The sequence below is a fragment of the Myiozetetes cayanensis genome, unplaced genomic scaffold (genome assembly GCF_022539395.1).
Source record: "Myiozetetes cayanensis isolate MyiCay16 unplaced genomic scaffold, myiCay2020 scf2-11, whole genome shotgun sequence".
Lineage (NCBI taxonomy): Eukaryota > Metazoa > Chordata > Aves > Passeriformes > Tyrannidae > Myiozetetes > Myiozetetes cayanensis.
The window spans coordinates 63,195,566-63,211,189 of NW_026087411.1; the positions used below are offsets into that span (position 1 = coordinate 63,195,566).

A 15,624-nucleotide genomic window follows, 5' to 3' on the forward strand; every position below is an offset into this window, starting at 1 on the left:
ACTTCAGTCTCTTGTGTACCTTTCCCCTAGAAAGATTCTTATATCAGACAACCTTTACACTTCAGTCTCAGTTACAATTGTTTAACCTTTCAATAAATGTTCCCAATGGCCATGTTTGTTCTCCTGATATGTTTTTCCAAGAAGCAGAGCCAGTTTTGTGGCTTTGCTATATGTAACTCTGAGAGGCTAAGTCAGATGAAGTATTATTGAATGATGAGGAAAATCTTCTTTAACAGAGGAACCATACATAACTGTGGTTATAAAAGCATTGATTTTTAGCTTGATTGCCATATTTTCTGCATGAGGTTCCTTTCTCATAGATTCTACTTCACTTACAAGAGTGTAATTAGAGTAGCGTGTCATCTATAAAGATGAACAGACAGACATTTCATTATTTAAGATCTCTCTTTTCACAGAGTGAGAATGGTGACTGCATCAAAAATATGAAAAATGTCTTCATCCTTTTGATAATGTCTATGTATCTATATGTGTACATCTGTACATATACATCTGTACATCTATCTATCCAACAGAAAGAAATGGAAATATGTTGAAAAGTACAGAAAGAGTAGCACAAGGATGCATAGCATAAATGCACTTAAAAAAGCTTATTCTGACTGCAAAAAAACCCCAAACTTCTCCTCTGAATCCTTCAAAAAGTATTGGTGCTGAGCTTTATTAATTAAAAATTAGAGAGTGCATCCCCCATGTAATTTCAAGAAAAGATTAAAAATGTTGAAGAAAATTTTCTGGTTTTATAATATTTGCACTAATTCAAATGGCCATTTATTCCAGGAAAATATCTGATTCCTATATTTTAGGAAGCAATGTTATTACCCACATTTGCTGCATAAAAAACCATTAACTTTTCCCTAAATGACTGCAGCTTCTGTAATTAACTCCACTTACAGCTTCCTGCGTGTGGATGACTGTGATCACGTATCATGCTCCAGAAGTTTTGCTTTTTTAAACCATGCCTGATGAGTACAGAAGGAAACATAGAATCATTGATTCTTTTAGGTTGCAAAAGACCTTTAAGATTGAGTCCAATCTTAAACTCTGCTGCAGAGGTGGACTGCCAACCCCACCACTAAACCATATCTCCCAGGTGCCACATGTACGCTTCTTTCTATGCCTCCAGGGATGATGACTCAACTGTTTTGTTGGGAAGCCTCTTTCAATGCTTGACCACCTTTTTTGTGAAGAATTTTTTGCTAATATTCAATCTAAACCTTCCCTGGCACAGCTTGAGGTCATTTCGTCTTGTCCTATTTCTTGTTGTCTCCTGGGAGAAGAGATCGACACCCACCTCGCTGCAACCTTTCAGGTCATTGTACAGAGTGATAAGGTTCCCCCACCTCCCCTGAGCCTCTTTTTCTCCAAGCTAAGCAGCCCCAGTTTCCATAGTTGGCCTTCATGTGGCTTGTGCTCCAGACCCTTCACCAACTCTGTTGCCTTTCTATGGACGTGCTCCAGCACCTCAGTGTCTTACTTGCAGTGAGGGACCCAAAACTGAACAGAGGATTTGAGTTGCAGCCTCACCAGTGCTGAGTACAGGGGGATGATGACTACCCTAGTCCTGGCCACAGGAGTTCTGATACAAGCCAGGATACTGTTTGTGCATGAGCATGCATTTAACACAGACATGAACATGTTTCCACCTCTTCTGTGGCTGTGGGGGAGAGACTCAATCCATTCCAGCAAGTACAAAGTAGAAAGGAGAAATCACCAATTAGCTGAACCATGAATCACTGGTACAGTTGAAACTGGCCATTCCCAAAGTGCAGGCTGTTTTTGACTGTAACTGAATCACTTGTTTGCTCACGTTCCTCTTCTACTTGCCTTATTTTTTACTCTATTGGGTGAACTTTTTTAAGGATCTTGGGAAATCTGCTTGAGGTAACATTTAGTATTTCACCCATGTGCATTGCCAAACCACTTTCTGGAAATCTCTATGGGCTTTAGGCTACTACCTGCCTCTGATGCTCTGCTGTTCAGGGTTTGCAGGCACTCACTGGCTCTGTAGAATATAGAGCTGCTTTATAAATGGTGATAGACACGATGGTGCAAAGAGATAGCACAGAGGAGAAGCAACACATGCAAGGGTTAATCAGAAGGGACTTGAAGACACCACAGAAATTTCAAAAAACCTGTTACTGTGAATGGGGAGGAAATAGAGGTTATGGTGAGGTAAGAAGGCACCCTTAACAAAGAGTGGATAGAAGGGCTTGATTTTTCCTGCTCCAATGAAAAATGATCTGTCAAACTTTAAATACTATCACCAATTTTCTATTGTAATCAACAACAGAGGAATGTTAGCTAATTAACTCCTTTTTCATAGTCCTACATTATTCAAGCCTCTTTATATGCCACATGGGTTATCAGTACCTTTTAAGAATTCTTTCCTATAGTACAGTCTCATGTTGCTTAGAAAAATTTGATTTTAACTTTCAGAAGCTCCCCATCCTCCCATTTTACCCATCATCTGCAGTTTCCCCTCATTTCACATGGGGAAATCTCTGCAGGCTAGAGATTTAAATGCAAAACCTGAAGTTTGAGATTCAAGGCTTACTGGCCCCTCCCAATAAATTTCCCTATTATTCCCAAGTTATTCTCAATGGAAATTATTTAAACTCTGGTCAAGGAGTTTCCTGCTATCACCAAATGGGTCAGGAACAACTCTGAAGCAGTAGTACCTTGCTTTCCCTTGTGCATATCTTCAGCCTCTTTGGTACAGTGAGGTGCCCTTCATATGCTCACCAAAAAATTATATTTTGGAAAGCCAAGAGGAGGTTTTGTCAGTAGTTGTCACAGAGCATATGGCAATACCATGCTCAGTGATTAAGATAGGGAACAAAATCAAGTGTTGGTCCAAACACAGAACTCTGCATGTGGGAGAAATGTTGATATTTCTAAACAGCTTTTTTATGCCAACATCAAATTTTAGGGTTTTGGGGAAGTATGTTAAAAATTTAATCCTACGTTAGTATGAGCAGTTGTGATAGAGGCCTCCTAGGTTTTAATTCCACTGAAAAGAAGAAACAATATTGTTTTGACTGTATTTTTAAAATCTTTATTTTATGATGGAGACATTACAACAGAATGGGTAGATACTGTGAGAAAACGCACCTATATGTGAGCATCTGTTTCAGAAATGATTGAAATCAAAATAAAGAAAATATTCCCAAAAACTTTTAGATGTGGTAAGGTGAAAATAACTTCATTAATGCCATGTAATTAGTGTAAAATTATCAAAAATAATGTAAATTAAAAAGCAACTGAGTAAGAAATTCTTAAAGACAGTTCAGAATTGAACACTTCTCAGAATTATTGTAATATTAGTTGAAATCAATACTGTATTGTGAAAACTAGTTTTAAGAACTCCAAGTAAATGAAAAAAAGAAATGTTTGACCACAGCATATTTTAATAGGAAGTTTGAAAATCCTTGTTTAGTTACTATATGCTCAACAGAAGCTTATTTTTCAAAATGCTCAGCTATCTGGGGTGTCTTCCTCTTTTAGCACTGTAAATCACATTAACTGCAAATCTTGCTACTTAATAAATTGTTTTTAAATTCTGGTACATCTGCTAGCTTGGGAACAGACTGTAGTGAGACTGGTCTCTAGGCCACTTTAATTATGTTTTCTATTCACACGATGGAAGTTCTCAGCCTTCAGATGCCACCTGCTACCATTTTTATTTCCACTTTTGTGAACTCTTGCTCAGGGCAGCAAGGGAAACATTAGCTGTCATACCTGCAGGGTGTGGTGTCATAAAAGCTCTGCTATTGTATTGCACTTGCAAAGCCAGAATCAAGCTCCTGAAGCTGGCACTCGATTTTGCTTTGCTCAGTAATGACAGCCAGGAGCCTTTTTTTTTAATTATTATTATTTTTTATTATTTATTTTTCTTTTTGAAAATCAACACAATTTTGATTTTGAGATACTGGAAAAACTTAATGATACTGGAAAAAACACAATTCTCTCTGATTCTTGAAGTTTCTGTTCATTTTTCTTCCCTCCTCTCTTTTTCTTCTCCCACTTTTAATCACAAGATGAATGGAATACCTAAGGCAAAATAAAGAGTAAGAACCAAGCAATGTTGCATAGCTTTGTGTGACTCTTATTAGGAACATTCTTCTTTGAGAGCTGTGGTCACATTGTGTGAGGCATCTTCTTTACACAACTTACTTTCTATGGGTACATGTAGACCCATTAGCCAGTCAGTGGTGTTTGATTAAGTCCATTCTAGCACATGATCATCAACTAAAGACAGAGAAAGTAAAAAGTGTTAGCTGAGGCTTAGGGTGAAAATTTCTCCCTTAGTAACTCCTTTAACATTTTAAATTTCTCTTTAGTTTTTGATTCAGTGAACCATGTCTTTCAGAGGCATCTAGTAATTCTCTAAGGTGTTGGTACTTAGTCCAGATCATCCACTGAGGAATCTATTCAGTTACACTATGTTTGATTAGGATATTAGCTACCATTCAGTTTGGACACTGTGATTTCCCACTGATGTTGAAATGAATTTCTGTTTGTAAATTTGTTATTACTGTCATGTTCTTTGGGAAGCTTCCAGGTAAAAAGGTTGGTTTAGATACAACATAAACAATAATACTTCCAATAGTAAGAGGGGGTTTAGCCAGCTATTTTAAACAGTGTATCATTATCTGAGCTATCAATATACTGTCTCTGAAATATTCACTTATCTGAATAATACTGTTAATTTAATTTTTAATACCCTTATATGTGTTTGAGAGATTTTTAGAAGGAAAAGGCACAGAGAAGCCTGTCAAGAAAGTGCGATTTGAGACCCATTTATTTCGAGAACTTCCTTTTAGATATTAAAAATATAGGTTGTATGGAGCTGCTGAAGATCTCCTGTAATGAAATGTACAATGTACACTGTATTATAAATCTGTTGCTAAAAGGGGTGTAAAAGTTTTGTGAACCCCAGATCTGGAATTCACTTCAGAGAAGTGTTTGAAATGTTCCATTTTGGCAGTTTGTTTAAACTCAAATAACCATACTCTGTACCAGAGTACTGGGGCATTCTTGTCTAATAGCTTATTACCAACCTCCTAGGGACTCACTGGCATGAAAGGCACTATATAAGCTTGGAGATATTTTTTTTCTTGTCCCATGTGTAGTTTAGATATCACTTGCAGTTACTGTGTACTGCTAGTTTACTTCAAAAGAATTTTGAACAAGGCCTGAGGAAAAGATTGAGCTATGTGCTAAAAAGACGCAAAAAAATAAAATACTGCTTTGCTGTTCTGCTGAGATACATCTGTGCTGCCTGCCAAATGCTCATTCTTAGTTTGAATTCAAAATTGATCCTTTTAGCCTGTACAGATAAGAACAAAGTCAGATCATATTGTTTAAATATTTGGTGGTTTTTAATAAAATATTTTTTTAAGTATTGTTGTAGTTTAGTCTTCGCAAGAGTCAATAAAAGAAAAACCTGTTCATTCGCCTGAGAAGAGTAGAGATTGTACAAACATGGTTGCTTCTTGAGAATATAGACCAGAATACAACTGTCTTCAAACACCTCCATAGAATAACTGTAAAAAGAAAAAGGTGCTTCAGAGTACTCCACAGCTGAAAGATTATTTTATCAGCTATGGTGCTTAGCCTTTTAAAGTCTGTTACATGTTCTTTCAAGAAAAGGTAATGGCTAGGGTTCCAAGAGGTACCCAAAATTTTGGACTGCACAATATTTTTGTGATTTACATAAACCCTTTAAGAAGACCTGAATATCAAACGTGTTCTCAAAAACTTCTGAAAAAATGACTGCTTCAGTTTGGGCACCAAATTATCAAAAGCATCAGATTTTGAAGGCCTTATCTCCTATTGTAAGTCTACTAATGGGTTGGGGGTTTTTATTGTTTTATATTGTAGTATAAATGTGGCTTTTCCTGAAAATAAAATGCATGCCCTGCCCTATTGTTGGATATCAAATAGTTCTGTCACCAATACCAAGGATAATCACAATACTTTTGACCTTACTAGTGGTCAAGGCTGCTAGGGCACTTAGACTGATGTTCGGATGTTATACAGGTCCTAATGAAATTACATGGCTTCTGAAAAGTGTAATAATCATTCTCATGTCATGCATTTGCCTTTCCTGTACCAGGCTTCAGATGTAAAGTTTTAAAGAGGAAATTACCTAGAGGTCTGCAGATTATACTTTCTAGGTTGATTGGTATTTCTAGGTTGATGTGTTTAGGATAATGTTCATAGGTTGTCCAATACTAGTGCTTGAATAAAAGTTAATTTGGTCTGGAAAACCATCTTCTTAAGTAACATGAAAAATCAGACCCACCAAGAGGCCAGTGAGTTTATTGTTGTTTTTAAGAAAAAGACATAATAAATATTAAAACCTAATGTAGTGTAAGCTACATTCCCCAAGCACACTCCCATAGTTCAAAAGTTAAACCCTAAACCTGTGCAAAGCGAAAATGAATGAGACAAAATGCTCATTATCTTAAATTGCACAAATTAACTCACTGCTCAATTCGTTTTTGGTACTGTTTTCCTTTGAGTTGTTTAGTTATGTGATATTGTTGCCTTATAACAGGTAACTACATTTAGGAACTTCAGAAGTTCTAATCAGTTTTCCCTCCTTCTGTAAGATCTATCAATTGTTCATTTCTTTGCAGCTAGGTAATTTATTTCATTCAAGTATGAGGTGCACAGATGTAAATACTATATACCTTTAAAGGAACCTCTACCACTCAGGATCCTACGAAACTTCCTCTGTAAATCATTGCAGCCTATTTGGTTAAATATAGCTTTAGAAATCAGATGTTAGGCACCTCAGTTTGAAAAGAAGTGTTGTAAGTGTAAGAACATTTACATTTTCATACAAATATGTGCTATTGGAATAAGTTTTTGGTAATTTTTCCGCACTTTAAAAACAAAACAAAAATACACCAAACCCCCCAAATTATAAGATTTTCTTACTGGAAAAAATTGTCCAGCTTTTTACTCAGCATTTACTATATGTTATGTATTTCAGATGATGGGAAAACACACTGATTCTTTGAACATAAATTATGGGTTTAAAATATATGGAAGTATGTTGTCCTAATAAATGATAGCTTATATGAAAAAAGGAAATAAAGAACCTGAGGGCTTTATTTAGATCCAGTCTGTTATTGTAAATGATGCTGTCAATTTATTTATTTTTTATAACCTCCAGCAATAGAAGATTATTTTGATAAATGATTCATATCACTGCAACATATACCTTTCAAAATTTCCATATCTGGCAACTAATAGGCACTTCTTGAAGGTTTCAGTAGGCTCCTTAGCCAGATAACGTGGCTAAAAGCTACCTCATGATTAATTTCATCTAAATGTGGTAATTATCATACTTTGAAGTTATGCCTGCAAAACATGCTTTCACAGAGAGTTAGGGGAAGTAGAGGATTAACCTAGAAACATTTCAGTTCAGAACAGCATCTCACCCGAGTAGAAATGTATTTTCCTCCAAATTTTTCAAGATTTTTTATTAGACTACTTCACAGTCATTTGCATTACCTTATCTCATATCAACTTCTTCATGGCAATTTAGGAAGCAACAGAAACTGAAACAACTTCCTATTTTTAGCAGTAATGGGATAGTCCTGGGTTTGCAGGCAACCTAATTTGGCAGTTTCTGCCCTGAAAGTATTTCTTATGTTAGTATTTAAGAGCACAATTCATTTGTCCTTCATATATGCTGTGGGCATAAGCATTGTCCTGCCTATATCTCAGACTCACTGTAGATTATTAGAGAGGATGTTAATTTCCTCATAGCCGCCCAGGGGACTAACTTCTACCACTGCTCTATGCACCCCTTTGCTCCTGTCTCACAGGATCTCCATGGACCATTTCTTAGTTGTAAGAGTGAGACTAGTGAAAAAGGTATGTGAGACTCCAAGTATGTTCCTAAAAATGGATGATTTGTGTACCCATTTAAAAGCCCCAAGGTAGCAAAAAAAATTGTAGTGGAGAAGCTATCGCTGAGCATTTCTGCCCACTTATATCTCCTTAGTAAGGATTCCAAATCTCTCAACCATATGAAAAAAAGTCCTACAAAAATTGTCACAAAAATGCTACCTTAAGTGAAGAGAGACTGAACAGCCTAGTTAAGTCATTATGGTAAACTTCCTGGCCATGATGCATTTTGATATATCTAAGTCATTTAAATTTTATTTAAATCAACCAGGGACAGATTTTGTCTACTTTTACATGGTCCATATGTAAGACTGGCTGAGTTTCTCCAGGTTCCAAAGGTGTTAGGTTGGAAGCCTTCTAAACTACATCTCAGTTGTATGATTGTAAGATCTGTAAGAAAAGAGTGCCTTTCAGTACATCTCTATACTTAGTCTCCTAGCACATCTTCCCTTGCATTTACACATCTTAACAATGCGCACATGGTGAGTAACTATAGCTCAGCCAGTACATGTAAACCACAATAACTCAACCACATGTCAAATCTCAGGGATTGCTATACAGAAAATAAACAAAATTTTTCATACTATCATAGGTTTTGCTGTATTTACAGTTAGGGTTAAATTAGTGTAACTGTACCATGAAAGAAACTGAACTGAATTGAGTCATTGTATCATTCAAATGCTCTTTGCAGTAAATAAGCTGTTTCACCTTTAAAGTACATGCTGCAGTTTTCTATCTGTCTATATCTTTTCTATGTTTCATGCATATGTGTTTTTTGTTTTGTTTGTTTTATCTTACAGATAAAAAAGAAGCTGATGTGTCCAAAGAACTCAAAAGTAAGAAACTACTGTCTCTTTTATATGCCATGCTATTTCAAAGAGTACATTTCAATAATCCAAAAATAATAGTTAATGAATTGTTGAAAATACAAAAAAAGCAGTTACACCATTTATAATTGAAAACTGATATGTTTAAACTTCAGCTGCCTCTTATTTTCTAAATCCATTCTTATCCTACTTTTAATTCAGCACTCCTCTTTGTGACTGACAGTTTTGCCTTCCCCTCTTCCCTATCACTGTCTTAAAAACCAAAAGTTTCCTAGGAAAGGAAACGTCAACTTGAAGTGTCAGCAAAAAATGCTCTCAGTGGCAGCAATTTTCATAAATGAGCTGAAAAGGCTGAGAGTTCAACATGCTGAAGACCACCAAATTTATCTTCACAAATGCACAAGGTTCTGCCTACCTAGTTACTTCTGATTTCAACACAGACTTTTGAGAGACTTCTGAAGAGAGATGGGAGTTGGGCTGTTCTGCAAAAACAACCACAAAATGCTCTGAGAATGTGATATCGTTAACTTACATTTTCCTTTTCTAGAAATTTGCAAGCATCAATACCTCAGCATAGTAAGGATAGTAAGACAGTTTCTCTGGTAAGACTTCATCTGCTCAGCTCTCTGTTCTGAAAGTACAGTATACAGGAAAAATTAGGAAAACTATGAGGCTTCAAAATCTCATTCAAATTCATGATTAAAGAATGCACTGACTTTCCATGTATGATCTTTCCTGACATGTATGGCAGATTAATCTCCTGCCATCCTCTGATTTGCAGCAATTTATTAAAATATTTCTTTTCACAATCAACAAAATCTTATACATTTACTTCTTACTCAAATTTTTCAGGAATATTGAATAAAAGTTTCAATAGACTTATTTTACAAGTAATGGCCTGTTAGTGAAATAACTGCCTGTTTGCAAGTAGGTCGTAAAAGATCTATTAATTTGGGCCCCCAAAGGTGGCCTACAGGAGAGCTGGAGAGGGACTTTTCACAAAGGTGTACAGTGAAGGGACAAGGACTATTGACTTTAAATTGAAATAGGGAGGGTTTTAATTAGACATTAGGAACAAACTCTCTATTGTTTATCTCTGTTGTATCTTGCTGTGAAGCACTGGGAAAGGTTGCCCAGAGGGATTGTAGATGCCTCATCCCTAGAAATGTTTGAGGCCAGGTTGGATGGGGCTTGGAGCAATTTGGTCTAATGGAAGGTGTCTCTGCCAGTGGCAAGGGGGCTGAAACTCGATGGTCTTTAATGCCCACTAGATGTGCCTTCCAAACCAAACCATTTTATGATGCTTTTAATGGGAGAATTCCCCAGCAGCTGTCACAGCAAAACTTCCCAGCTCCATCACGAAATTTGCAGCTGAAACTAGTTCATAAATATGTAGAGTCCTTAGTACTTAAGTAATTTGTGAATTACAAACTGAAAAGCATATGCTTGCAAAAGAAAGTTTAAAACATTAGTTAGTTTTGTTTCAGTGCTACTGAAAATTTATTTTAAAATTAAATAAATTACAGGTATTTCTGACAAAACATACCCTTCATTTTATTTTTTCCCCAATCATAATTATTTCAGTTGCTCAAAATTTAAATATTTTAATGAAAAGAAAAATCTTTGTAGAACAAAAAGAATCTTAACTTAGTTTCTTTTCATGGATGTTAACAAAAAGTAAAAAAAAGTCTCACTGTCCACCATGCTCTAGCTCAGAGCTCAGAAAGGACTTGCAAGAGTCCTGTAATTTTGTATTAAATCCATCTTGACACTTGTAGAACATGCAAGTTGGATCTCTTCCTTCTGCCAGAATTGGCTCTTAGGAAAGTAATACTAAGTAAATTCTTCTTCAAGGTCTTCTACATATTTCCCTGGAGAAGGTGTGACCACCCCAAGTAATTACAATGCTGTGATAATAACTAAATTAGGATATAATTATTTACTGTGGGGTTTTAAATGGATGGAAACAAAACAATCCCACGCACTCGAAGTATATTTTGTTTTCATTCTGTTTCACAAGACAGACTATGCATCTTTTATGAACTTCTCAAAAGACTAGAGGGAAGAACTCAAAATTATATTCCTGATTTAGCCATGTTCTTTTTCTTTGTAATAACATAGTGGCAGATATGAAGGATTAACTAACATTTCTTTGTTAATCTGCAACTTGATTTGTGATTAAAATGATTAGCTATTTCCTCTCAAAATACAGAAATGTGAATTTGAATTTATAGGACCTTCTAGTTGATACACAAAAATCCTTTATGACAGTTGGTGTCATTGAGAATTCATTAAATTATTATGGTTTAAGTACAGTCTGTTTTGGCAGTTCCTGAGAATAAAAGCAATTAACTAAACACTAGTAAAGAGCAAATAAATCTAGTGAACTACTTAGATTCTTCTCTCTAGGGTTGAGATTCCCCAAAATCATTTAGGGGAACATATGATTTGGCATATACCCTTCATGTGGACCTCCATTCTGCAAGGACAGGTTCTACCAGCAAAGAGAGTATAATGCAAGTGCACTGAAAAGATCAGGAACAGAATTAGATTGTGAGGGCCTGTTTCTGTGCTAGGAGAATAAAGCCGTTGCTCTTTCAAGTGCAGGATCAAACATGGAGGTCTTCTCCTAATGCTCCTCCATTCCTCAGGATGGAGAGAGATTCCTGGTGTAACCAAGTCTATGGATGTACTTTGCAGAAGTAGCCCAATTTCACCTTTTCTAATCAAGGAGAGATTCAGATAAGGGTAAAGGATGGCACTGAATGGCTGTGAGATCCCCTGAAGCACCACTGCTGAATTCACAGGAATGAATCCTCACCATCTGATATAGGCTTGTTCAGGACCTTCTGCTCTCATAGCTGCAAGATCAAATGCAGAGTCTCTCAGCACACAGATGCTTCCTGAGGGGCAAGGCCATGCTGGAACCCCTACATACCTCCTTTCCTCTGCTTTGCCAATACATATTGAATCACTAGGCAGAAAAAGCTAAAATAAGCAATTCAGTGTCTAACAGCCAGAGCTTATTAGCCCTTCAGCTAGTAAGGTTATTTTATTGTTGCCTTTGAGTTTATTGAAGACAACTCAGCTCTTCACCCTTTGGGTAATCTCTTTGTTTAATTTTACAGTGAAAAAATTGCTACAAGTTGTACCTCATTGGAAGCCTTTCCTGAGATTTCCCTATTTTTTTAAAGATATAATACTTTGTAATAATTGGTTTAATTTGTTGTTTGTTTGTTTGTGTTTGTTTTTTTTTCTTTTAAGAGCCAGCAAAAGCTCCTGCAGCCAATCCAGCCATCAAAAAAGCAGCAGCACCAGGTAATGGAAAAAAATGTTCACTTTTCTTGGGCTCTTGGGTCAGTTTATTGCATCATAGCGCCATCTGCTGGATTGCGCAAAAGCCACCGTTTGGTTTGGGGTTAGGGTTTTTTTTTTTTTTGTCTTTTCGGTCTAAATCACTGTGATAATTTGTACATTAAATTTTTGCTAAGAACAAATTTTTGCTAAGAACAAACATATTTTTTGCTAAAGTATTTAGCATTGATTTATAACATTATTTTTACTTCTTGTCTTCCCATGGCAACTATGAGGCTGCAGGAGTGTTGAATAAAAGTTTCAATAGACTTGTTTTACAAGTCTGTTAATGAAATAACTGCTTGTTTGCAAGCAGGTCTTAAAGGATCTAGTAATTTGGGCCCCCAAAGGAGGGACAACTATTGGGCTCCAACTACTGGACCATTCTGAAGGTCCTGAGATTTTAAAAAATGGAAATGAATGCAAAGATTGATTTTAAAAGCAATATTTACAGAAATTACTTTCCTTGTGAAGACATATTCCAGCCCTTTAAGAAGAGGATCTAATTTTTCAAAGTGCTGCTCTCACAGTAGATTTTCAAAATGGAGCTTTTAGATAATAATAAATAAGCACTGAAAAGACAAGCAAACTTTTTTCAACAAAATAATAGCATAAATCCCTATCTGATTTTAGATTGGATTGCAAAAATCTACTACTTTTTTTTTTTAATCTATTTCTGATCTCCTCTACTTCACAGCCGTCTTCAAAAAAGCCACACCTCATTTCTTGTTGATTAAATAAAACCTAATATAATGAGTAACAATCGGAATATTTATTATATTTGTAGTTTGACTACATTTTGTATTGACTACCAAAAAAATGCTCAGGAATCCCCATGTGAAAGTGTGATTGATATAAAACTATGTTATTCTAGCCCAAAGCAGGGTAGTCAGTGCTGCACCAGGCTCTATGCTACTGAGCTGTTTCTGGTGGCATTACAGGAGTGCCAGCCCACACTTCTATTGCTTCTTGCCTCAAGCTGATCTCACTGTATGGATCTGGGATCTTTTTATTTCCTTTTTTTATTATTTTTTCCTTTCTTTAAGATTGTTTTCTGGCTATCTTTCTATAATTTAGAACGTGTCAACATTCTGTCTCAGAGATCTATTCTAATGAAAGAGGGAATAATGACTTGCACCAGTAGGGATGACTGGGAATTGATCAGGGATCAGTGCAAACCAGGAACACCTTCAGTTGCCTCTACCAACAAAGGACCTGTAGCCTGGATTGCAGCACCCATTGCTCAGCTGTAGGATGTACTGTGTGAAGCTGGCCTAAGAAGCACCATTTTTCTGCCAATGCTCCCCATCCCTGCCTTCTGTGTTTGTTTGTCAGCGAGTTCGCTTGTGCTAACACAACTGGGAAAACAGTGTAAACCACACCACTGCTATGCCTTACAGCTACAAACTCTCCCAGAAATGTGTGTGTGGCAGGGCATTCAGTCTGGATCTAAGTCTGGCTCCACACACATTTATATCCATGTAACCGATAATTTCTTAAAGCAGCTTCATTCCCCAAGTGTGTTTCAATTCCAGACCCTTATATGTTTGAACAGTACACTGCAGAAATCATTACATTACATCCATATGCTTATAATTAGTTCATTCCACCTCCTTTCTTCCAATATTTGTGTTCATTTTTGAAAAATATTCCAATGAGTCTGCTTGTTGGCAAGAATGGTGATGACAGTAATCTGCTTGAGATAAAGAAAGGGGGAAAACTGGCTTCTTATGAAAAATAAAAAAGATTGTCTGTTCTGACACATTTCTAGTTATTTAGTTGCCTTAAAAGTGATAAAGAGCAGCAGGCTTTGACTTCTACATTTTTGCTTCCCTTCCTGTTCTCTGAAAACTAATTTGCCACCAGAATAACTCACCATAGCAAAATATTAAATATGTTTGTTTGGCAACATCATAAGTAGACTGTTGCCTATTAGCACAGTAAATTAAATACATTATCCAATTTCATATTTCATTTTCTTCCACATATCTTATTACATCACAATCTGTACCCAAGAATGCCTAAAGCTGAAGGTTTACTCCTCTTAACAGACTGAACAGACTGAGAGCACAGCTGGTCATCTTACGGTGCATCTACATCACATATGTTCCTGATCATAATGTCACTGGTGAAGAAATCCCTGCCTAATTCCATGTGCACTATTTTTATCTCCATATATTTATATAGGGAAAGCAACAGAAGTGAATATGGAGTTAGGAAGCTGACAGCTGCTCTCGGAAAACAGCCTTAATGAATTTCTGTTACGTGATTTTGAAAGTGGATACATTCAAATATTTCCATTTTTCTCTAACTGGAAAAAATTACTTCTCTGGCAACCATCAGAAACTGGACTGGAGAGCCCAGTAAATGGCTGCAAAGCAGAATTGCTTCATAGGTATATGCAAGTGATACTGTTCTGAAGGGAGAAATCAGAGTTGAAGATATTTCATTACACCAGACTTCCTCAGTTAGTGTGTCGCATGCTGTTCCCATCCCAAACCCTGCTGCCATATCCTCCTCTTTCTCTACAGTGCCTCATCTCCTGAACTGTGCTAGGCAGGACAGGTCTGACAGTGACCTACCCTCACAAGATATCTGTCTACCCTTTTTCCCTGAGGACTGGTGCACATTTCTTTCACAGGTTTTCCCCAGGCACTCAGTGTGTGCTGGGCCCAGCAGGTTCTCCAGAGGGTTTCTCAGAGCCAGGGGTGTAGGTGGTGAGCATCTGCCTCATCCTGCCATCCTTTGTCAGGACAGGGGGTGGGGAGGGAAAACTCCCTCTCCCTCCCATCCCTGTGGAGCCTCACCTGAAAAAAGGTCCCACACCTCAACACTTATCACACCTTGCAGCTTAGCTAATTCTGCTGGGTCAGTGGTCCAGCTGTCGGCGGTGGGGCACAGAGTCACCACAACTTAGCTTGGTAAGTTTGCTGGGTCTGTTTTGTCATGGTGAGCAAAGCATGCACATGGCAGTGCAGGACAGGGCAAGGAGCACAGGCTCAAACCATGCAGAGAGTATTTGCAGCTAAATTAGCGGGAGGGTGACCGTGTTCCCCAGTAGGCAGCAAGGAACCTCAATGTCACTGAGCCCCATGCACTCCCTTAACTGGGGTGAAGATTGGGAACAGCTGATTTGTGGCTCCCTCTCATGGGATAACCTCACATCATAGCAAGATTCTAGCACCTTCTCTAAGCACCACTGATAACTTTTTTCCCTGATGATTTGCCTGATTTAAAAAAGCAGTCCTAACTCCTTTCAACGTTGCAAAAATTAAATCCTAATTGCAGTTTAGAATTTCCCTGGAATGGTCTTGAAATTTTTACAGTATGTTTTAACAGATTTTGTGCTGTCACTTAACTGCACAGTTATTGTTTTTTAATGCCTAAATTTTCCCCATCTTATTCTTTTCTCCCTTTGGGTTCTTAACAAAAACTCTTTTTGAGCAGAATTTCTCCCTTGAAAATTAATGAAATTTAGTTTGGATCCAGAAAGAATAAA

At 37.0% G+C, this 15,624-nt stretch overlaps 1 protein-coding gene across 1 annotated transcript in view; it reads left to right on the forward strand.

The window, feature by feature from the left end:
• Nucleotides 1-15,624, forward strand: part of TRDN (triadin) — a gene marked incomplete at its 5' end in the record, with an annotated part of 185,947 nt that overhangs the window by 91,612 nt on the left and 78,711 nt on the right. The window contains 2 exons of the mRNA XM_050315704.1: nt 8,745-8,780; nt 12,036-12,089. Of these exons, the coding sequence (XP_050171661.1) occupies nt 8,745-8,780; nt 12,036-12,089 (90 nt within the window). The remainder of the gene's footprint in view (nt 1-8,744; nt 8,781-12,035; nt 12,090-15,624) is intronic.